The sequence below is a fragment of the Diadema antillarum genome, unplaced genomic scaffold (genome assembly GCF_040938485.1).
Source record: "Diadema antillarum isolate AM-2024a unplaced genomic scaffold, OU_Dant_1.0 seq00000169_RagTag, whole genome shotgun sequence".
In the NCBI taxonomy this organism is placed as follows: domain Eukaryota; kingdom Metazoa; phylum Echinodermata; class Echinoidea; order Diadematoida; family Diadematidae; genus Diadema; species Diadema antillarum.
In genome coordinates this window covers 1011511-1037243 of record NW_027271238.1, presented here as the reverse complement: position 1 = coordinate 1037243, position 25733 = coordinate 1011511, and the positions used below count along the sequence as shown (strand labels likewise).

General features: G+C 39.5%; 1 protein-coding gene across 1 annotated transcript in view; it reads left to right on the top strand.

Moving 5' to 3' along the window:
• Positions 1–25733, top strand: part of LOC139728196 (glutamate receptor ionotropic, kainate 1-like) — a 136824-nt gene that overhangs the window by 52887 nt on the left and 58204 nt on the right. The window contains exon 2 of the mRNA XM_071639158.1: positions 24967–25122. Coding sequence (XP_071495259.1) covers positions 24967–25122 — 156 coding nt within the window. The remainder of the gene's footprint in view (positions 1–24966; positions 25123–25733) is intronic.

Below are 25733 nucleotides of genomic sequence, written 5' to 3'. Positions count from 1 at the left end.
TGGGGGGGGGGTTCCCTCTCCCTCCATCTCCTTTCCTCTCCTTCTCTGTCTCCTTGTCTCTCCTTTTTTCTGTCTGTCTGTCAGTCTGTACCTCTCTCTCTCTCTCTCTCTCTCTCTTCATCAGACAAGGAACCCCGCTGAGAGATATTTATTCTGTCATGTTTATATATGACCTGAAGGAGCGAAGCATTGGGGAGGAAGGGGGAAGACGGATAGGGTGACCACCTCATAATGATTTCTTCCTTACATTCATATGCCTTAGATCAATGATGACTCATTCATCATAATGTGATACCATGAAATGTATATGTAAAAAAAAGGAAGAATCACAGATCTTGTCATCCCAGACGACGAACTATATCTAGAAGCTTACGGTTGAGACTCTTCATTTGGCGAAGTTGATATTAGCAGGGCTGCTAATACGGTTTATTGGCATGACTTCATCCAATTACGGCCGAATTGGCGTCGGGTGCTAAATGAATTTCGTACCCGTCAAAGCAATAATATCACGATGACGAGCTCAATCGTAATAACAAGGCCACGGCCTTCTGCCTAAATCCTCGCAAGGCATTTAACAATTTGGGCAATAGAATATCAATCGGGGATATGAATAGATTATCGTTTCGGTTCGTCATTCCTTATCAAAGTTCAATATTACGTGATGGGTTTCGAACTATCCCTATTCAACAGGATACAATACAGCAGCACGATGGGGATATTGCTCTTTGATACTGCCATCGATTTTTATCGAAAGAGCCAGGTTGCTCTCTGATAGATTAATAAGCCAAGGCATACATTTCAAATGTCTATCGTTTGGCTTTATCATTGCCAATAATCATTGTCTATGTACGAAACAAAAAAATGACAACTCCTATTTCTTCCAGCGTTCCATGTGCGGCATCTGATAATGATTTTATGTCGATATTGTTCAAAACGTTTCTTAAGGATAAATTTGTTGATCTCTCTGAAAAAATGTGGTATTCGCATTGTACCAATACTCCACTACAGTGACATAAAGCTTTCAGTGATACGTGCATACGAATACCAAATTTATGATATCATATGATATTGTATGACGAAAAAGAAAATAGAATGAACGAACGGAACTGGGATAAACAAGTAAATAAACAGAAAGAAATCATAGCAAAAGAAAAAAATCATAGCAAAATGATTGCAAAATCGATTTCAAACTTTCTATGTACATGTATATACGTATTAGGCTCCGATGATCGATCTCCGGTGAAGGTTTTCCTAGCGTTTGATCCGCTGACTCCGAGCACGCAATGTCATAGAGTGATTATTACACAAAGGTCCTCATAGAAAACATTAACTGACTGCTGGGACATACGCGCGCGCGCACGCACACACAATCACACATACAAGTGACATACACACACACACACACACACACATATATGTATATATATATATATATATATATATATATATATATATATATTCATTGTACATATTTATGGACGGAGAGAGGAACAAAGCCATTATACGTGCGGGATGGCACACAACGCTATTATGTTCGCCATGATAGTGTTGTTTCTTGCAATATACAGCCAGTCTTTTGTAATCTAAAATACGTTCTTGTAGAATCTTAGTGTCTTCCTTCATCACAATATAATGTCATCAGATATGGTATATGACGTGAACTCTTGGTTTTACGATTAAACGTAAACAAACTTTTGAGGGCCTTTCTTGAATAATTGCACAATTTTACAAGTTCACATCTTCATGCGAAGTGCAAAACTAAGCAATGATTTCAATAAAAGAGTTAAATGACTACGACGACCATTCACTGAAGACAAAGTTTTAGGAGACATATTTTATTGTCGCTTCTGTGGTTGGTTTGTGGTGTAATATCTTTATTGTTGTTAACGAGGAAGCTGCTTTGAGTTGCCGCATCAAGACAAAAGAAAAAGATACCTGGTGAAACAAACAAACAAACAAAACAGTGTTTGAAGTAGCTTGGGGTCAATAGCATGCGAAGTCACGAGGGACCATTATTCCGTCAAATATTGTGGTGCGGAAAATCAATAAGGAAAGGGCGATATTCTGTGAGAAGAGGAGAGGAGGGAAAAAGAGTGAAGACTCGGCGAGTCTGCCGATAGAAATTTGGGAAGACCAAATTCAGCGCTAGAAAGAACGATATCAACTTGAGAATACTCCACGTCAGGATATTCCACGTTTAAGAGTTGTTTGATTATTTATGTTGTTTTGTGTGTGTGTGTGTGTGTGTGTGTGATTGGAATGACAAATAGTTATTCTGCTAAAATCGTGAAGATTTTGATAAAAGTTATGCGATTGTAACACATCTTTTCTGAATGTTTGCCTTCTATTGGGGGTCATTTATTTCTATCATGCTTCATTCATTGCTTCTATACTGATATCACACAGACAGGATATATCAACCTTGACTTGTTATGCCCTTTCATAAACAAACACTCTCACAAACGCCTGTACACTACTACACATTGACGATGGTCCGGTGCCGATGTGTGCGGTAGAGGCGTGTTGTCCCCATGATTTATCTGTCTCTATCTCAAATCACGTCCATGGGACTGAGAACAAAGCGTGCGCACCATTTTAAGATAAGTCCTTCCCAAAATCCTCACAAATGTATGTTTACTTGTTTGTTTAGAAATGAAATCGATGCGACGCATATCACATCTTGTCTCCACCGTAAAAAAAAAAACGGATGAAAGAATAAAAAAGTGATAGCCAAGAAGAAAGCATTCACCGTACTCGCTGGGAACATCGGCCTCTCCAATATCACACTGTTGATTGAAGGGGGATCAGCTGAGGAAACTTTGCCCCGGGTTGGGTCCTCGTCTTCAAATTGGCAAGGCTCGGACATCGCTTTAAGGGGCTGCGCATTAACGACAGTCACTCCGTGTCTTGTGTTATCTCTTATTTTGACGACATGCTTGTTATTCTTGTCGAAACATTCCCCATTAGGATGTGTTTTTTTACACCATATATTTCTATGTTGCTTTGTTTGGTTTGTTGTTGATGTTGTTGTTGTTTTTGGTTAGTTTGTGTGATTTCCGAAAATATTAGATGCCTTGTTTAAGGTCAGTAACCGCTACAGGACACGTTTTGGTGATTGAATGAAACGGCAAGTTTTAATTGTAATGCCGAGAGCAATATTGGACTTGAGGTGGGTGCATCGTTATTTCCTCATTGAGCGATCTGCTGTGATGATTGATCAAATTGAAGAATCACGACGTTTAATGAATTCATTCCCAACCACAGATGATCAGTGCATGACGGTATCGTTCTAGCGGAATTAGAATAGCTTGCGCATAAGATTAACGTCATTTTCAACTGAAATATTTCTTTAAAATTTGTTCATGATATTATAGAGCGGTAAACGCAAGGCAATGGTAACAAAATCAAATGATTTATTAGTGGAAAATTGAGCAAAGAAAATGCATCGGGATTCGAACCCGAGACCTCGGAATGCTAGCCCGGTGCTCTACCGACTGAGCTATAGAAAGCCCTAGTTCAGTGTTCGTCCCAGAAACCCTAAGTTCTCAATGCTCGAATGGTCAGAAGCTATAGCATTGTGTTTGTGTGTGAACACACGTACACACTTGAACCTGGCATAAACCCGAAGGATAATTCAACTCGGGGATAAATGCGAGGGATCACCGAAGTGATGCAGCTTTTGAGTATGTTACAAACGCAAACAGAAAACAAATGACCAGAATGAATATCATTTATTAGTGGAAAATTGAGCAAAGAAAATTGGATTCCATCGGGATTCGAACCCGAGAAACCAAATGATCGTAACCCGAGAAATCAAATGATCGTAAACTTGATCTGCGCACATGTTTTGATAATGACTTACAGAGGCGTTCTATGTATCAAAAACCACCTCACCATTCCACAGTTCCACGCTCACAATAAAATTTCAAACCAGTACTATTTTTACCAGTATACTCAGAAGACAGAGAGTAAGAGAGAAAAAAAAGAGAGATGGGAAAAATAGAGAGACAGAAAGGGAAAGAAAGAAAGAAAAAAATGTAGACAGATACTATGACGCTGCCATCTACCATAAGATATCGACCCTCAGTCATCCCATGAGACCGACAGCCACGAGTTCGACATTGAAAAATGGCCCATGAGTCATACAGCCCACGAGTCATGAGGCCCATGAGTTCGACATTACTGCACGGGGCTTAATGTGTCGGTCTCGTGGGCCTTGTTTGCTTAGTGTCGAACTCAGGGGCTGTATGACTCGTGAGCTGTTTGACTCGTGAGCTGTAAAACTCGTGGGTGTCGAACTCGTGACGCGTGCACTTCCCCACACACACAAAAGAAGGAACAGACAAATCAAACAAAACTCGAAATTCTAGTTTCCTTGTATCTGCACCTTCAGTGAATATTCAATGCGTACTGTACAAAAACTGCGGTACGTGTTTGGTAATGTACCACTGAAAGAATTGCAACATTCAGCGTTCAACGTTCATAAGATGAGCGTGGAAAACAAAATCTGTTACACTGTGGTTATGGCATACAAAAGGTAATGGGCAAAATGTATCGACCCATCGCGAAGATTCTTGGAAGTGCTTAATCTGGTATCAAATATTGGAGACAGAGATTATCTAGACCAGGCAAAATTCAACGACGCTTAATTGCTTTAGTAATAAAAGAATGGTGAATAAGTGGTGACCATATTTTCATGACAAAATCCTTACATGTTAGTAATGGGTGCTCAGACGTAGACAGATTAGAGGGTTGTTACATGTTTCTATTTTTTTCAAATGTATTTTTCCCTCCACGATAAATTTTTCTCGGCTGTTGATCATACCATATGCCGATCATGTTGAACGCAGCTGCCTGTATTAATTCTCCCAAACTCTGATCAATGACGCGCTATCGTCCTACTTTCGTCGATAGAGCTAATCTCATGAGATCTGTAAACGGGTTCACCGTGGTCTACATTTCATTGAATGACAGGCTAGATCATTTGCACTTGTCCTTTTTCCCCAACTCCCTTGTGAGACTGATTGTTTGGGATTTTTTTTCACTGCTTTTTTTTTTTCCGCACGTATTTCCTATCGTCGTCCAAGAGCTGTACCATATTATTATGTAGCCTCATTTCTGCGTATCTGTCCGACTCGAATTGCGTTTCTGTGTGCGCATGAGTTTTTTCCCCTTTCTGATATCTGACATCTTTATATACTTTGGCCACGGGAGAAACATGATTTGAAATTGTATCTATTTCAAAATCGTCTCTACTTTCTAATTATGCGACGCCGAAATTGTCATAAGCTGCCTCAGGTTTCGGTAATACATCAACATCACCTTTGATATCCATTGCAACGTGATTAGTTGTAATCGCTTACAAGAGCCCGGTCACCGACAATACGTACGTTCTCTCAAAGACATTAGTCATTTAGTATTGTTTCGAAAGAAAAAGATGGAATATAGCAGAAAATATGTAGTAGAAAAATACTTTCTTCTTCCTGTCGACTGACGAAACCCATGCTGTCCTTCAAAACAAGGCTAGGACCTAAATAGTTTATACAAATAGACTCAGTTCACTATTGTACTCTCCCATGGTCTCTGCAAGGGGAAGCAGCCTCGTAACGCAGGCACCTCAAGCTCGGAGTTTGGCTCCTGGAAAGAGGACTACGGCAATAACATGACTGTAAAGTTATATCTCCCTCCTCGCTGTCTCTGATGAGGTCCAATGATGCCACCCTGATCGGGCATCGTCTTATCGTCCTAACTTTCGTTTGAAGTCTTTTGGTATATCTAAAGCTTTGTCTAGTTTGCCTCTTTCACTCATCATAGAATTCTCCTGCTTTTACGACCTTTATTTGTTCGAGACGGAATGACGAACTTAGCTCTGATTGAAATTGTTGCAGTATCACATGTGACGTCAGAGCCACTCTCACTCAACTCTGACCTCCGTCTCCTACTGAGGATAAAAAGGATAGAAACAAGATATGGATACTGTATGTTTGTTGCTTGGGCCATTGTTATAAGGACATAACCACATTATTCTCAAACAAGTCTTTCCGACTATAGAGTCTAGGATTTTTGTCTGAAATAAATTTCAACACTTTTGCATTAAATCAAACATTAGCTGCATATATTTCCGTATGCTTTCTCTAGATTTTCGCATATATTTGTGAACTGAAACAAAATGGTCATGAAGTATGTTGACATAACTGCATTTCTGAGAGCCTGAGTCACTAATCTTGTCACTGCATATTATTCAACTGCGTTGATCTGCCACTGAGCGTAACGAAATTTCTATAGACCCCCCAGAACAAGATAACTTGTCATCGTAAACGGGGATCTATGTATGTCAATCAAGACTGACCATGATTGAACACTCGAATTTATCACAGACTTTTTAATAATCAAGACACGACTCGGCCATTAGGCTGCTCGGCACACATGTCGGCACCCAAGTGGCGACAACCAGCCCTTCACGACGACAATTATCGCCAGGAACGAAATGCCAACGAAATGCCAACGCCAGGATATCACCAAAGGTAACTTCCTCTGACGGCTGAAATTAAGCTAGAGAAAGAGAGCGCGTGATATTACTTACTCTTTGTTGCTACTTCGGTTCCTACTCACAAGTGGTCCTTTGACCAAGCACTGGGCTTTGCATAAGCCTATAGTTGTAAATTTCATATATTTGATTTCATTGGCAAATATCAGTACCTTTAGCCCAAAGAAAAGTCCGACCTGCTTCCCTTTTACAGTGATTGTGTACTTATTATTTTAAAGACTTGATTAACGAAAATGTTTCTTTAACTATTTCTAGCTTCACTAACAGTATGACCAAGACATCTACATCTTGATTGCCCGAGAGCATAGGACTCTCCTTTATTTCTTTCCAAATTTACAGTATATACAGTTAAAAAAGACGAAATATAACATAGTTCACAATACAATTCACAAAGGGATGACATAGGTCATCATACAATAAACTATAGTACCAAGTCAGACTTTTGAAAAAGTCAGACTTAAAAAAAAAAAGAAGAACAAGAACAAGAGGGTAGAAGTGAAGTAAAGTGAAAGAAAAAGGTAACTTTTCAATTCATTCTTTGACATCATTTTGGTGATTTCAGTTTTCCTCTACTATCAATATTATTTATTGTGCATGTCAGGAAACATCTGACGTCAGCGGTATCAACCAACATGATTGAGTAGACTTTGCTTCATCGATTCCTGGTGTAGTATCTGCGTAAAAAATCAACGATACTTTCTTGTGAGTTTGAATTTGTAATGTTATAAATATCTTCACGGTCGAAAGCGAAAGTATGACATCGTAAATCCTTTTATCATTATGACATCATCATCAGCGTAATCCTAGTCTCCGTCAGATGATCCCCCATTACGTCTTCCACACCATGAATATCATCATAATTATTATCATAATCAAATCATCGTCTTCGATATCATTCTGTTGTTTCAACATCAAATGTTGTTATAAAGGCATCATCATCACCACCTCAGACACCACCTCAGCCAACACTACAACTGGAGATTTTTTCATCGTGGTATAAACTGATACGGTGTCCCTGAACACAAAACTGGGAAATTGAAGGCTCATCAGAGCCATGTCATGAAATTCCAATGCAGAAACTCCATCTCAGAGTTTCGTCTCCGGTGCTTACAGGTGATACCTGTAGTTACAAAATGATTGCTAGCTTTCATCACGCTGCGGCGCCATGCACCGTCTCATCATGCCGTGCTCATCAATCAGCTTTCCGCTCAATGTATGTTTTTAAGTGTCGCGACTGACTGTTTCGTTTTCATTACACGGCGGCTTGCCATTATACCTTATCTGCAATGCTGAGCTACATCATCATCGTAACCATGACTACAGGCCAGAAAGCTGTTCTTACTTTTGATAACTCTGCCTCTCCCTTAATAAAGTACTTCCGAATGGTGAAATTGTCTCAGCGTATATAGAAAAGTGGTCTGTTATCACTCCCAAGAGTTCTTTCCAACTGTATCGAGAATTAGAAACTCATGTCATGTTTGATGATAGAAATGCTTATTCATTTAAAGGGATTATACCCTTGACATCATCAATCATGGATGTAAAATGTCAAAATCTGGTAGGAAATATTTCAGATCATGTAATTCTGAAACAGACGATCTTAACAAACACAGAAAAATAAAGATACAGACAGAGGGAGAAAGGCAGACAGACAGACAAACAAGCAAACAAAAAGGACAAACAAGTGAGAATAAAATTAAATGGCTACTAATTATATTTCGTAAACGATTACGCAGTACGCAGTACTGCGTCCGCACGATAGTATCTGCCGACCAGTCTCATTGTCAAATCAATGTCGAAAATCGAAATTTTTAGGATTATGCCACGGGTCGTGTAGTGATGCTTGCTTTAACTTCAAGGACGCTATTCACGTCTATAAAACCATCATATGTATACATATTCCTTCCATATATGTATTCCTTTTTCGACGTTCGTATACAATCGCTATAATCTTTCAATACCACTCCACAAACTGCGTTCATCTCGATTCTTCTTTCTCTTCCGTTTTCGTTCTGTTGTTTGTTTTTTTCTTTTGATGAAAAATAAAATCCTTTCATGACGTGTTTTCCAATATTGCCGATAAGACTATGCGAACTCAAGAATCATCCAATGCTGGTCTGAGACGAGACTAATCTGATTGTCACGTGGGAGGCTTCGGTATTTTAATAAGACGACGCCCCGTGGGATCCTTTCGACTATAATTACGATCATACCTTCGCGATTCATAATAATTTGTACAGATTTTGCCCGTCCATGTTGCAGAGGCACCGCCAAGACCTGAGAGAGAAAAGGGGGAAACATATGGGAGAGAGAGAGAGAGAGAGAGAGAGAGATGTGTGTGTGTGCATATCTTATACACATGACTACCTCATTAATTTCATGAAAAGTATTGTGTGCACTTATGTCTCCATCGATAATATATATATATATATATATATATATATATATATGAATATATATATATATATATTATATTATATTATACTATATTATATATATACATGTGTGTGTGTGCGTTTGAATGTGTGTGTGTGTGTGTGTGTGTGTGTGTGTGTGTGTGTGTGTGTGTAACATAGATGGATATTGATCTCCAAATTCTGTTCAGGGTCTACGCCACGATATTTAATACACGGTTTGTAAAACAATCTTATGGGTGATGCTTACTACCAATTGAAACTTACTGACCATTGCGACATAACGACACACCTTGTGTGTATGAGTATTGATTTGCAAAGGTGACCGCGTGACATCGCATCACCGTCTGATGTAAGTTAGTGCCGTTCATTTTCTATTTTGACGAGGTCGACTGCGATAGCTACGAGGATAGTGCATCGAGTTCCCAAAGCTGGAATGATGAAGAGCACTCGACCTCATGAATAGTCAAATAACATTTTTATTATCATTCTGAGTACTTCTTAGCAAAAACAAGACGCTCTTTGTAGAGACATGACTGTGCATAACAGCGTTGGCAAACAATCGGCGAAACCCCGACGCTTTTGACCGATTAAATGTCGAAACCAGATGTTGCTGATTTTGATAATTGCCATGGCAACCGTACCCTTACGATCCTAATCAATGCAAAGAGCACCCACGACTCTTTACCACTTGGTGAAAGTCTGGAATCAACAGTCAGCTCGACGCCAACTTGGGAAAAAGGGCACTTTCAAAAGCTGCTTAAACTGTCCTTAGACATTGTTGGATTTCGACATGGATGGAAATTTTGATTCAGTGAGTAGTTTTCAAATCCCTTCAAATCCATCGTTAGGACCCACGAAAAACTACAGGATCGCTGATAGTTTGAAATTCATCAGATTAGTGCACCTGAAAATGTCGCTCATCAGTGCCCTGCAAGGCTGTCAAAACTTAACAAAGAGACGGATCGATGTAATTCTCAAACGAAATTTATTTTTTATTTTAGTTAAGTTATTATTTCTGGATAAAAAAAGGCAAGATCACATGAACTGCTTTCCACAAAGATTCTTGGCTCTCGTAGAACACCGTACAAAAAAAAAAGCCGAGCTTGTCCTTTGTGTTTATCAGCATTGATTCTGGTGTAATATCCTAAGAAAATGAACCGCTCTCTCTCTCTCTCTCTCTCTCTCTCTCTCTCTCTCTCTCTCTCTCTCTCTCTCTCATCAGTCACCTCTCCATCCCAAAGATATTACGAATTATAAAATATGAAAAAGTGGCGAAAGAGAGGGAAGACATTTGGATGTTAAGGTACCACTTTACAGCACGTAGTACGTCTTTTCAAGGAGTCTTTGTCTGCCATAGATCAGGTAGAGCTGTTATGATGTCTTGCCGACTGGAAATCCCTGGCAATCAGCGCGGAAGGATCGTTGAAACATCACGTTTTCCGGAAACTGTCTCTCACTATCCCCCCCCCCCCCCGCCGCCCTGCGGTACGATTGTGACCATTATACTTTTTACCCAACTTTAATGTCTTAACCCCTAAGACACCGCAGGTCATGGCTATTTGCATTCCGAGAGCTTCCAATATTGAGAATGTGAGACAGTTATCTGAAAAGATGAACCTGAAGAAGTAACGGTACCAAGTGATGTAACACATCCCTTCACGGTTTTAGTGGAGATTAACCACCTTTCAATGTGTAACACAACTTTCAGGTGAGGTGTATTGATGTACACAGTGTACTTGGAACGCGATGCTAACATTGCCAACAAAACGTTCTTGTGAAAAGATAAGTTTCGCTTATGTTTCGCTGACATAATGGTCAGTTGCCATCTTCTTTTTACCCACTATTTCAATTAAATAAGGAAATACATTCTTATCCAACAAGATATAGTTATGCGATACTTCTCTTATTAACGGCACCTGATGATTTTTGCAATCAGCTTCATGCCCGTAGTTTGATTCTATTTCTCTTCTAAACAGTTTAGATTCGTTTAAATACAGTTACACAGGATTCAATATTTTACGTTTGAATTCTTCAATCACACTAAAACTGTGGGTGTTGCGCAACATTTCCCCCACTCACTTTCTGCGATCACTGGCATGCAGAGAACACAAACAAGACAGATCGCGCAAAGTTAACTTTTATTTCAAGAGATTGTGCATATTTCTAAACAGGAATAGTAGAACTTACCGACTGCGTTGAGGGAACAAGCATTGGGAGTTTTAGTTAACTGAAGCTAATTTTAGTCAAATCATTTACTTGTCCGTTGCGCATGCGCAGTGGTTTTTTGTACATTCCCAATACTATTCACCCACGCAACCAGCCGCTCTGACATTTCCCAGTGAAACTCATACATACTTTGCGCATACATGTATGTGGTGAGAAAAACAAAAAGCAAAAACAAACCAGTGACAATGACAGGGATATTTGTCCTTAGTTTAAGTCTTCTATTGGTTAACTTGGCAAATGAGGCACTGCATGGCAATATGGTTGGAACAAAAGTGGGCCAACACACAAGGACAATCTCTTACGGCAGTATCTACGTCACAATGAGCTCCGATCAATCAGCTCCGAGCCAGCACGAGTGGAATTTGTCGAGTGATGGATGTCATGTTCATCCCGCTCACTTTCAGTGACTCACAAGATGTGAGCGATCAAAACAAAATCTACACCTTGACTGCGTTGATATTTTGAAAGGTTCTGTTCATTCATCAAAACGAATTTTGTTTCTTTTCCTATCTAACAATAACAAAAGTAATTAAGTCTCTTATGAGCAGAAATATAAACGGCTGAGTAAGTTTTTTTTTTCCCAACCAGCATGAACACCAACACATCTTTTTATTTTACTTTGAAGATGCCGGATATCGATGGCGCTAGTTCAATAGATTCGTCAAGGCAAGTACTCCTTGCTTCAATAAAACAGCGAAAACTACAGCATTGTGATCAATGACCGTGACGCAATGCTATATCGGAGCTAGATCACAAAAGTACAAATACAACAACAACAACAACAACAACAACAACAAGAAACATCAGGTGGTCTGAACAACAATTATTTGTTCTCGACCCGTAAACTAAACGCAGACACCGCTTTTCCCTTCTACCCAAGCAAGACGCTTTCGTTTTCCCTTATATTCAATCCAAGGCGGAATTGACTTAATAAACATCGCTCAAACCTATCCTTATTTTATTTTTTTTTCTCCTTCTCACAAATCACTGGACCGAATTTGTCTACTAGCACCTAATCATGCAGCGCTGTTTGATATTTCCGGTTCGCGGTGTCCCAACCTTCGGCCATTACTGTCGTCACCATCACCGCATGCCATGGAGTAGGGTTTTTTATGGTTGAGAGCTAGTCTTTTTAATAATCATCAAATCAGACTCAGTTCATAATCTCGCGAGCCAAGCCTCGATGACTTTCATCTGGCTCTGACGAAGAAAGCCTGAGTGGGGACTTAACTAAGGTGAATGACGTTATATACTATTTCATTATCAGGAGACGAAATTGCATTTACATATCGTGAAATTCATTACAGCATGAAGACTGGTGGATGCCCCATGCAGGCATTTCACATTATCTCACCCTGATTTGACGGCGGTTCTTCAATGACCTGGTTAATTTGGAAGTCAGTATGTTAAAAGGTCAAGACAAACGCATAAAAACAAAACTCTGCACTCCTTAATGCACGGAAATGACGCTAATGAAGAAAACTGTGCCATTCAAATTGTACTTTCACTTGTTTGTCTGTTTTCACGATGGCAGACACAACGGTTTTAACCCCTTTTAACCTTGCTAAAGGTTCACCCTGTCCTTAACTCAGTCTATCTTCCCTTATTACTGGTATGTTGATTTGTTTGTTGTTGTTTTTTTAATTTATTTGTTTGTGTGGACTAGAATATTTTTGTCCAGAATATTAAACAACAAATCTGGTAAACATACTCATAAAATCAGTGGGTATGGTGTAGAGGAGAATGGGAGTCTTTTGGCATTCTCTGTGCTTTGATCAAAGTGTAAGCAACCTTCTTTTAAAATGTTTTTTTCTCGGAATAGAAAGTGTAAAATCTCTAGAAATCATAATTCTTGGGATCAAGTTGACACATTTTGAGGCACTCTAATGTAAAGTAATCACTTTCGCTCCAGTTTTGTGTTCAATCACACTAAAAAGTTGTTGTTGCCGGGGGATGGGGGGATAGGATGGGACGATTGGCAAGGTCCAAAGGTTAATCGTTGGATTTCGGACTCGGTTGGGAGCGTTTCTGCTCGAGTCAACAAGACGGGTGTCGATCTAATTTCCCCGCTAGGTTCCTTCTTCAGCCTTAAATGGATACGCAAAGCGGAGTGATTGCGACAGATGTCGGGCCAGAGATTTTCCAGGGAAGACAAAAAGAGGAGAAAAAAAAAAGCGCGGCGCAAAGATGCGTATCCCGGTTCAATCGAAGTAAAAAGTGCAGTATGCAAAATACAACTAGACTTGAAGTCTGGCTGATATGACTATCGACTCTTCTGCGAAGGAACATCGCGTTATCATCTAGAAATCGACAGCAAATTTCGCTTTGCACCTTCTTTTTCCTCTATTTAGTTTTTTTTTCTTCTGAAGGTGGAAAAAGGGTCAAAGTGATTTCAATAATGTGTTTAACAGGTTTGACCCTCTTAAAGGAGGTGCGTGAGTTGTTGGTGGATCTTTATACAGATTTTAGATAGTGACGTCATTACAAATGGAATATTCGGCAAATGAACAATGACGAATGTTATTTTCATAAATCCTACAAGTTAGCTAAATTTATAAGCTCCTTTGACCAACTGTCATTCATAGCGTCCATTTTACGATAATGGCAGTAAAAGAGACTTCTATGCAATCTATAAAAATTTGAATCATTTGACCACGTAGGCCTACTCATAAAGACATCTCGCACATAACCATTTTTGTTCTTGATTTCATTTGCATCAAATTGCAATAGATCCCAGCTTATGCTTCATCTATCTATCAGATTTCTTCAAAAGTTGTTGTTTTTTTTTCTTTCAGCAGGGCTGTTTTGATTGGGCTGATTATGCTTTCAGGATGTTCTCATCGAAATATCCCGGGACAGAAGGTCGCAGGGGGCACACAAACTTTTTGTCCTTGTGTGTGTTTATCCTCTTTGCAAATTGTCAGATCCACTGCTAATAACGCAAAATGGAACATTTAATTCCCCGAGAGTACTTGTCATTACAGGAGTCTTTCCGATAAGGCCGTAGTATCTTCCCAGATGGGATGGCGTACGCTGGTCTTGATGACCTTACCGACCTATTCGTGCTTGGAGGTGGATTCGAATTACTCGTGGTTATTTTCCCGTCATTTGAGTTAAAATCTCCGCGGAGTTTGGGAAGAGTTACACGACATTTACATAACACTACAAAAACAGGGTAACATCCTATCGGTTGGAGCGGCGTAAAAGAATACGCAAACATTAACAAACTAACCTTCGAATAGAATCTTCAGCTTTGATTAGGAACACACTTGAAATGCGTCTATTTTTATCGTTACAGCTAGAAGATCTGTTCCCTAACTAATCGTCCAAATCAACAACGGAAATATTGATATTCACAACTTGTTAACACCGCTTGCTTTATCTTCCAGCACACTTTCTACAATTTCAGGAGTGGGAAAGAGTTATGTGTATAATATCATTGTTTACACACAATTTGAAAGCGCTGAAGCCCGCAATACCGCGGACCAGCGAGCTGTCATCATTACATTATTATCACCACTGCTTTCTCCTCTCTCAGCACAGAGTTCTTTAGAGTTATCTTCGACGTTACAGGGATGGTACACTTCCGGTTGACATGAGGATTCAGGGTTGAATTTTTTTGAGATAATTAGAAACCACTCATATGAAATATTAATCATACGATTCTATGAGCTATTAGAAGTTTATTTGATGAAAATCAGTTTTTAAATGGCTGAGATATCCAAAAGCAAAGTAAAACAAAGGGATCCTAATAAAAAAGTAAGCATATTACAACACAAATAGAAAACGGACTCTGCAATTTTCCTGTATAACATAATCATAGCCTTACTGACCCAGCATATAAAGACAGAACATTATGTAAATACATTGATTGTGTTTTTGTGTGCACATTATATACATGATAATGCAGTTGTGAGCTTATTAAGTCTAAGCAGATAGATAATAATGATGATAATTGTGTACGCATTGTTGTCAACAAAAATTGAACAATCCAAAGATGTATTCATGTTTGCATACGGCAAAGCTGTGAGTGGTTTTTGAACTGCCCCTTTAAATCAATTCTCACCAGCCCACTGTGTGAACGGGAAATTGGTTTATCACTGAGCAATTTGCTATTTTTGGCGTGGAGGGACTTTAATTATGTATACAGTGGCCATAGGTGTAGGAACAATTTTTATGTTGGATGAGTGGAAATTTTTTTTTTAATGATACATTGAATTTGTGTTGGAAATCTGCTCAGTACGAGAAAAAGAGGGATGCGGAGACATAGGAGTTCACGCATCCGTTTGTGAACATTCGTATCAATACTTCATTGAATAGTCTAGCTTCCTAAGTTTTATTCAAATTGATCACTTAATTAATATCATAATTGATCCACTTATTTTTGTGTTTGTATGTGCTTAATTTTCAATTGCAAGCAAAATAAATCAAATAAGGAAAGGCTTCTTTCACCATTTAAACATAAAAATATCATATAGGCCATTTTGCAATATTTGAATTATCTTTGGGTACTCTTGCAACATACACACACACACACACACACATATATATATATATATACATATATATATACATATATATATATATATATATATATATATATATATAATACATTTCTTTGTCATCTTTTGTCTTCTATGTAGAAGTTTCATTATCATTTCTGTTACATTTACGCTGTATTTCATCCGCACGGACCCGGGGAAGAACAGTCCCCGTACTGAAGTATGCGCCGTGCTTAAATAAAGGAATGAAATTAAACATAAAGTATGAAACATATACGTATGCAAATAATATACATACATGTATACACACACACACACACATATGTATATATATATATATATATATATATATATATATATATATTTACTCCTAATTACAAAGATGACACACAAGTGACACAAGTGACAGATTTGATTATGAATCTTGACCGACTGCCTTCAATAATGTCTAAGAAATAGTTTAATGCAGTATAATTACAATATTGCCATGTCCATATGCTCTGTAAGGTAGACAATATTTACAGAATGTGAGTTTCCTATCTAGACCGATTGAGTTCCTCAATGATAAAGCTTGGTCTGTTTATCATATCAATTCTAACTGACAAAGAAGTTAATCTAAACTACTGTTAAAAGACAATCCCCTAACGCCCACCGCCTGTTGTCATAGCTATGTTCATATCTACGGTAGATAGTACCATAATGGCGCCTCAGGACGTTCAACACACGTTCGTCCACAGCCCGCTGCGTGAACTCGCATCAGGTCTGGCAGAGATATAACCCAGTGCTGGAGTATATGAGGTGACAAGGCGTGAAGGCGAGACATGTTTCATCTTCAGTGGAATAATAGATTGATTCGGACAAATTGTTTTTACAGGAGTTCACAGGAGACACGAGCCTTCACATGGAGGCATTTGTCATGATTTTACAGCTGATATGAAAACATGTATGTTGCGTCTGATTATGCTAGACTATCAAAGTGCTCAAAATGTATTCAAAAATACATATGTTATTTTTAATTTCGAAATATATTATCATTTTCCAGGTTGAAAAAAAAAGATTTTAAGTACGCTTTCAGTCCTACCGAAAGAAAATATGTGAATTCGGTATAATTTCTGGAACAATCGAAGCCCAATGCCATTCGAATCAACTTGCATGTGGATTTCGAGTGTGCTTACGAGTCATGGCTCAATACATTAAGATTTAGTTTGCATGTACGGTGGACCCATTAGTAAACCGATGCCACAAACGTGACGGGACTCTCCTTGCCAAAGAAAATTACTTTTCCTTTGAGGAGAGAAGAAAAAATGCTGTATTTACCTCATTATGCACCTGCAAACGGAAACGGAACATGCCATCCCCCTCGGGATAAGATATGACGCCAAAGCTGCCGATGAGTTGGGGATGGTGGGGGAGGGGATGTTGAGAGGGAGAAGGTGGATGAGAGGGGATGGGGTGATGGTACGGGGATGTCTCCGCTGTATAGGTGTTATAGTCAAAGTTTGGAGGCGGCAAATCCCCAAACCCCACCCCACCCCTACCTTTTCTTCTCCTCATCTTCCTCCGTCCTCCAGCGATGTGTGTACTGATATATTATTTGGAATGGCCCTAGGAAAGCCGCTCCGCAGCTTCACTCATAAAACTCTCAACAAGGCATAGGTGCTGGAGGAGTAGGGAGGGGAAATCGCATAATCTATCCACCTTGCTCCAACAGGACTGGCATGATGTTAGTCTGATCTAGATGGATACGCTTCTGGTAGGAGCGTGCTGTGCAAAGTTGACACAATGTTGTCACATGAAAAAGTGAATCAGTATGTATACAGTACTTTACATGCGAGAGGTTATAGGAATGCATCTGCCTCATCATGAAATGGAGAGATAAATAGTGTTGATAATGGTGACATATTCATAAAGATAGCGCATTTTCCATGTACAGCTTCAAATTTACAATATGTACATAGAATTATTAATTAAACAAGTGACTTTTTAGATGCTTTTCGAAGATGTTGAAGGATTTCTGGGTGCGTAAAGCTTGGGGTAGTTAATTCCACAGTAAATACAGGGATTAGGTGAGACCTAGATGTACAGAGTCAGATCCAGAGAGTGATGCAGAATGGAGATGGAATTGGAAAACAGTAGCAAAAAATCCCGGTTTAAAAAAAAAAAAACCGATAATGAACGTGTTGTTTGTCAAAAAAGCCATGAGTTGAGGAAACAAAATCCCCGTCTCAATTTCAGAAATATCTTCTCATCTTCCAGGTATTAATGCACCGCTCCTATACGACCACCAGTGAAAACAAAAGATGTTGTTTATTTTCATCTTCAGCACTTGTTCAGTAGGAACCTTCACACGACTTGTGATGGGCTAGCTTTATCTGTATCATTACAGCTGATATTCGTACAGAAGCAAGAATCAAAATAAATGCTAGATAAAAAGCATATCCTCATATATGTACTAGTTGTGGGCGAATCTTACAAGAGAAACACACACGTTGTTGCACCCATAAATGCATATCGCTATAGCTTTTTGAAAATGTCTCTCTTTCGATGAAAATGGAAGACATAAAGATTCACTACTTCCTGTTCTATCAAATACACGTTTGAAATTCATTAGCAAGGAACACAAACTATTAAACAGACACACTCACACACACACACACACACACACACACACACACACACACACACACACACTACATACATACACCGGGAAGCACACGCATAAACACTTTATACCCGCTTGTTGTCCACTGCGAAATATCAACGACAGAGTCCTGACAACGTGCCTTTAATAAATCACCAGGCACGAGTCCATTGTGCGAAGGGGAAATTGGCAAATCACCCAACGTTCCTTGTCCGTGTGGAACGCTATTTTTGTTGTTGTTGTTGCTGCTGTTGTTTGTGTTTGTGTTTATCACGAAATGAAGTCAACGTCATCAATCTTCATGAATGGTTGTCATGGACGGATATGGGAGACCGGACACACTGTTTTGCTTTTTCTTTGTGACGCACTGTTTTTCTGTATCTATATGACACACTCCAAACCAAGAACCGTTTTTTAATGAATCAACTAGATGAGTCAAATTTTGATTTATATATTAAGTGAAACTTACTAACGTGTCCTATAATCAAATGTGTGGGAAAAAATGCTTATTCTTCATGAATTTCTCTTCTTTAAAAAACGTAGATGACCCATAAGGGTCATGCAGCGTAAATTGCATAAACTTATCCAATACGCCGCATGACTATGAATAATTGCCGTACACACATCCATAAGGGTGTGGTACGTTCACATAATTTTGGTAATCTATAAAAGTTCTTTCACATCGATGGCTTTGTAAATGTTACAATTTCTCTTTTCTAAATATGAAGTAATTTTTCCTCAAGGTTAGTCTATCCCTGCACTTTTCTGAAAATATTCCCCCTCACCCTTAGATTACGCGAGGTTCACAGAGTTAGGAATGTTTTGTTTTCCGCTCAAAAACGGCAGTCCTGGTTATTGCGCGGTCGGCCGTTCAACGCCCGGATTATGGAGTTCGCTGTTCGGCGTAGAACGCAGGAATCTCACGCTCGAACTACCGCGCCCTACTTTCGTGTGAGTGCGCTTGAAGAGATTTCGTCCCCCGTGCTCCATTGGCGATGCATTAACCTGGCCGTGCACTCGGGCGGTTTATACGCACGCGGTAGATTTAAATTTGCATGGCTGATTTTAAATGCGATACGTATCGCCTGATCCACGGCATGTTCCTTCAAATCAGATTTCCGGCCACGTGACATTCTACACTTGTTACTGCAAAGAGAAGGTTTGGAAACCTATGCAGCAAGGAGCTCAATACTAACAGTGTGCATAGCAATGTGGTATATGAAGCGTAACTGCCATTTTCCGTCTGTTCAGTAATGATTAATTCACCCCAAAAAAGAAATGTACAGTTGCTTGTTACCTAGCTGTTTTGGGTGTAAGAAATATCTGTTCTCTGAGTAAGTAAGTTTTACCAAGTTTCTTTGGAAAATGGTAACAAGGCTATCAAAGGATATTGTGTTGAGACAGTGAACACATCAACTCTTCGATAAGAAAGTACTAACAGACTAACACCGAAAACTTTTATCACGTGAACTATAGTGAACGTGAACGTGGCTAGTAAGAGTGTATGATTTATGACATTGTGTATACGATTGGAAAATAAAAACAATAAAGACGCCTAAATTCAAACTTCCCCACAACATGATGCAGAACTAAAATATTACCACACAGGAACATTATCAATGTTTTGTAACCAAACAACCAATGTTTATTCTTAATAGATTGTATGGCTTTATTCTCAGCTGTTTTATTTTCATTCGGATAAGGACATGACACTGTTAAAGCCAAATCCCTCTTTTAGGGCCTTTATCTTTTATTTCACATTAAAATCGCTTTGACTGTGTTTTTTTTTTTTCATTATTTGGCAATGAAAATGAATCCTTCATTGTTATCATGACAATTACAATAGTAGCACCGTCAACAATATACCTCGTATCACATTAGCTTCTCCAAATACAACTTGATTTGCCTGGTTGTTGTTTTACTGATTGAAGTGAAAATAATCCACTTGTTGTCCGCTGACTGAAGAGTGATTTGATATACGATTTTTTGGCGCTTCTAGGCATCGTCATATATCACACGACAAGTGTTTTCTACTCTGAGGAGGATATTGTGTCAACACAATAATAAAAAAAAAAATAATAAGAGCGAAATCTTGTAGACTGTGATCGTATCATCTTTCATTTCACTTGTTTGAGTGAGGTTTGTCTACAAAACATAATTTTCGTTCCTGTTTTTGAAACCTAGCTTCCGGTCGTCTGCCCAGTTCCCTTCTTTCATCCTAATCATGAAAGCAGGCGCACGGACTACTGTTGTCACATCTGGGCCCCGCAGGGAGAGGTGTAGAATCATTATAAGGATAATGTACACTATACTTTCTTCCGCGCACAGATTTTCTCACAAGACATAAACTTGGTATATCTTCAGTTCGATCCATGTAGATAATAGGTCTTATATGGTGGAATTTCGTGACGAACAAAACGCCAGTGCTTTGCAGTAGAACAGGGGAAACATTTTGTTTAAAAAAAGAAGGAAAAATCCTCCATGGCACCCACCGGTTGCGGCCCCGACGAAAGCTGGCTAGAATTTCACCGAATCGTGCTCCGGAGCAGATGAGACCCCCTGCGTTGGCTCCTGATGCACAGCGGATAAAGGCCAGAGGTTGGACGGGGTACAATCGATGCCTCCAGGCCCCGCGGGGGCGTTCGGTGTGTCGAGGGGAAAGACCGAGGTAGCTTCATGACAACATGTCTCCATGTGATTTATGTAATAGATGACATACCCCGGGAAAAGAACGGAAACCACAGAAGGAGAAATCCGTGGCTTGATTTGATTTCTTTCACCTCTATTTGATAACTTCGCTTCAGGCGGCCACTCTCTTGTATGGATGTACGATTTTTACTCAGTTTCAAATGTCTTGCTTGTTATAGTACACTTGGCACGTTCTGACTTTGAAAAAAATGTCTACCTGGTTCATGAGAGTTTAACGATCTTCTTCTTTTTTTCACTCTTTTTGTTTGGGTAATAAAAATCGACAATTTTCACTTTTTTCTCAATTCACGTTTTTTTTTCCTTTTTTAAAATTTCATTAGCTTATCGTCTCACTTTCAAACAGAATAGATTCACAGTCATGTTTGCGATCTTTTGTATCCTTTCTCTACATATAGGTCCTATATCCACGAATTCCAGTTCTGTGAGAACCTAATGACTTTCCATACCATCGAATTATCGAGAAAAAAAAATCAAAAACTTTGGTACTTACTTTCCCGGAGGAGCATTTTTGTTTTTTTCGTTAATGCCTTGTCATGATGCCCATTGCTATGAATACATGCATATTTACCCCCAAACACGCTTACCCCTAGAGGGATTTTCGTATAGGTTTTGCTAATGCTTCCCGGATGTAATGTCATAGGTTAAACAAAAACAAAAACTGTCAAATCCGGTCAGGAAATGAAGGTGGACAGGAGGCTGTCCCTGAAATCATTAAAGCCAGCAGAGGGCCCGGGAGGTCACGCCGCGTCGAGTGCCATCCCGTATCCGATTTCACGGCGACGCGCGAGGGTAAAAATCCTAACTGAACAGGCCAACGAAATGACCGGCGGATATTTTATCAGACGTGAAGAGTGTGGGAGTTTGAAGTGACGTCACGCAGGCGGGACGGCTGGTTAGTCAATAGTTTGCGGTACATTGTACCAAGCCCCTTTCTCCCACCCCTCCCCCTTTCTTTCTTTCTCTCTCTCTCTTTCTCCTGGTTCTGTAATTCGGAAAGTGATATGACTTCGTTGAGCCTTTTCTTGACATGATTTATTGTGATAGTGTTATGAAAGTGCAAGCTTCCCAGTGTGTATAAGATATTCATGATATTTGGTAGGCAAGCCGTGGTGAAGAGACTGTCGCGTTCCCCGTAAAAGCGGCACCCTAGTTTCGCGGTTCTTCTTTTCACTTGTTCGTGATTTGTGTCTTGTGTTGGCGCCTCAGTTGGCGTAGTCATTGACTAGAACACCACACATAGTACGTTAAAAAGTGGAAAGGTGACGTGGATCCACAGAGCCATTCGAGGCATGATTTATGGCGGATGTGCTGTGAAAGTGTACTTCGCATAGTGTATGTAAGATATTCATGACATTTCTTTAGGGACGGCGTCGTGTGTAGCATCTCACTTTTTGCGGGGAAGCAAATGGACGGATAAAGTGGCATCTAGTTCACGGTATACTGCTTGAAGCTATACTAGAACACACAAACGTCAAGTGGAATCGCACACACACAAAACACACCCACACAAATATATATATATATATATATATATATATATATATATATATATATATATATATATATATTCTTAGCATTAAAAGTAATTTTAACTACGTAAGAATTACCGAAACGGAGGGAGAAAGACAGTTATGCTTGAAGTACAAAAAACTACACCTTTTCGTTGTACTTATGTAATTTTACAGACCAAAAAAAAAAAAAAAAAAAAAATCTGCTAATACAAACATTTTACTTTATACCAAAGCTCTACTCCCGGATTGGGCACAAAAAGAAACAAACAAACCGAGTCTTCTAATGATCTAAAAACAACAACAACAACAAAACCGCCCTCTGGCCATCTTTACCCTTTGCGGCATAAAGTTGCCCCAAAATTTCGGGGTGATTCAATAGCTAGGGTGGGATCAGGTCCCATATTCTATGAGAGTTCAAGGCTTCGCTGCCTCCAGCCCTCTTCCCCTCCCCCCCCCCCCTCTCTCTCTCTCTCTCTCTCTCTCTCTCTCTCTCTCTCTTTCTCTCTCTCTCTCTATCCCTTCCGGAGTGTCCATGTAGGCCTTGGCGTCACCCATCTGAGAGTCTGCTTGATATGACCAGATGGCGATGGAGCAGACGACTTTAAGTAACTTTTTACGACGGGCTTTGACTCTTAAACTGGAAAAGAAAAAGGCGATGGCGCGCGATTAACCCTCCGAATCCTAAAGGACCTCACCTACCTTGGTTAGAGCACGTGACACATATAGTTCAAGCATGAAATGTGGTAATACAGAAAAGGAAGGGGTTTTCTTTTTTTTCAGGGCATCGCTTAGTCTTCAATGTGGAAAGTTAGTGGTATGCCGTGAAGAAAGTGATGAGGGATTTTGAGACAAAGCCGTGTCTGCTATCACATGTTTGGTCTGTCCAATTTGTTGGGGTCATTACAGTTAAACACCAGCACTTTCAGTGACGTCAGCCATGTCTATAGTACTTTGTAAGTACTTAAATCGTTTTACCAGTATCAGAAGAAAAAAAAATTCTGGTGACGATGAAGCAGTACACTAATCTTCATGGGAAAGGCTGAGTACACCTTTCGGGGGGATGTAGTCGGGTGCCCGCCCGACTTCCGGTATGTCGTACAGCATATCGTCTATCGTCTGTTTTCAGGCACAAATGCTTTCAGACGCCAATTGAAAATGCCATGTTAAGTTAGAATTCATATATCTGTGCATACATCTATGTACATGCACACTGTCACACAGGCGAACATTAACAGCCCCCCCCCCAAAAAAAAAAAATCAAATTGCTTGCTTACAGGAGCCAGATCTACCATTAATGTACGAAAGCCTTGGGAAGTTTTTATCTCCCGTCTGCAACACTTTAAGATGCTTACTTTCTTCTTTTATTCCAGTTGTCTTTCACCAATTTAAAGTTTTCGCGACAGCAGGAAAAACAGTAACAATTGCATTAATTCTTCCCGTGCGTGAGGGAACCATCTTTTTCTCTCTCTTCAAAGAGGGTTGAATAGCGATTTTAACGACTTAAAAACGTTTGGCTGCATCCGCAGAAGATAGGGAAGCACCGAGATCGGAAGAGTCGCTGCATGCACGCTCCTATGATGTATCACGCACCGATAGGAGCGACACGTGTGTCAACATCGAGTTTCGGCTACAAATACATTAATGGATTCGGTCAGGTGACATATCGATGTACATCAAGGTACATAAGAGCTGCGAGGAGGGAAACGGAGGAGGAAAAGATGTAGAGAGGAAGAGAGGGAAAAAGACAGAGGAAGGACAGGGAGTGAAACTATGGAGAAAAAGGTTTAGTGCCCAGAACGACATAGGGGGATGAGAGCAGACAAAAGAAGGGGAAATGAAAACGCCCATGCCGATGACCTTCTGGCCGTGTAAACCTGCATCACAGAAAATTAAAAACTTAAGATAAATGCTGAACATAATGCAGAGCATATCCTCACAGTTGGTGATTCGCTCGCCCCTGTTGGTGTAACTTCTTGGCATCGTTCTTCCATGCTGCGTTTCTTAAACGAATTACAAAATAATCTGATCATTATGTGATTATAGCACAAAAAGGACACCGCTAGTAAAATAGATGACACAGCAAATTCTTCAACAAGACATACTTTATCATCCGTTGTATTTAAGTTGGTGTATTCCTGTTTGTTTGAGTGTGTTCTTTTTTTCACGTTAGTAATAACACAGTAGGCTTACACATATCATTCTATTTCATTTCAATCAAAAATATAATTGTAATCATCATAAATTATACTTTAAAAAAAAACTTGTGTTCGTTTTGCTTCTCCAAATCAGGAACTCTTGTGTGGCATGGAGCTATTTGCATCACTGAACGTTTGCCAACACTGCATCGCACGTGATATGATTACATCTATTCATTGCTTTTTGTGCTTTTCTTTATCTTTTCCTCTGAATGCAGGAATTATCTTGGAAGATGCAACTCAAAAAGATCTGGAAATCATCGAGCTGGCGTTCGAACACATCAATAACGATAAAAGTATACTCCCCGACACAACGATAGAGCCGAGATGGGGTCGGATACCACGCTCCGATCCCTTTTCCGCCATTAAAACTGGTAAGACTCGTCAGTTTCTTTTGTTCATAGCAATACCAATGAGGACTTGCAGAGTTCCCTCTTTTATCTCTCTACTATCACACACATACCTATGTGGATAGGAAATCAATGTGGAAACATATAGAGGGTTAAAGATGGCTGTATAGAATGAAATGGCAATGAGGAAGGGTAATGCCCTGGGATTCAAAAGGTTGAAAGTCCTGCTGAAAAGAGCAGAGGTAATAGTGTGGAGGTGGTCTAATGTGATCTTAAAGGGCTAGTATAGTTTTGGTTGAGATGTGGCTTGAGGTTCCCAACTTGTAATGAAAAAGTTGTTATTAAGTATGAAAGAGAATTCAATTTTCAGAGAAATTCAAAGTTTATTTGATGAAAATCGGTTTTGAAATGGTTAAGATATTACCAAAACAAAGAGGTCTTAAAAAACGGTTGGACCAGCCTTTTTTTAAATATTAAGATCACTTTGGGTTTTTTTTTTTTTAAGTCTCAGGCATTTCAAAACTGATTTTCATCAAATGAACATTTAATTCCCAGTAGAATTGCATGTTCTTTAATATTTCATAAGTGGTTTCTAATAATCTTGCACAAAGTTAATATCTGAATCCCCCATCTCA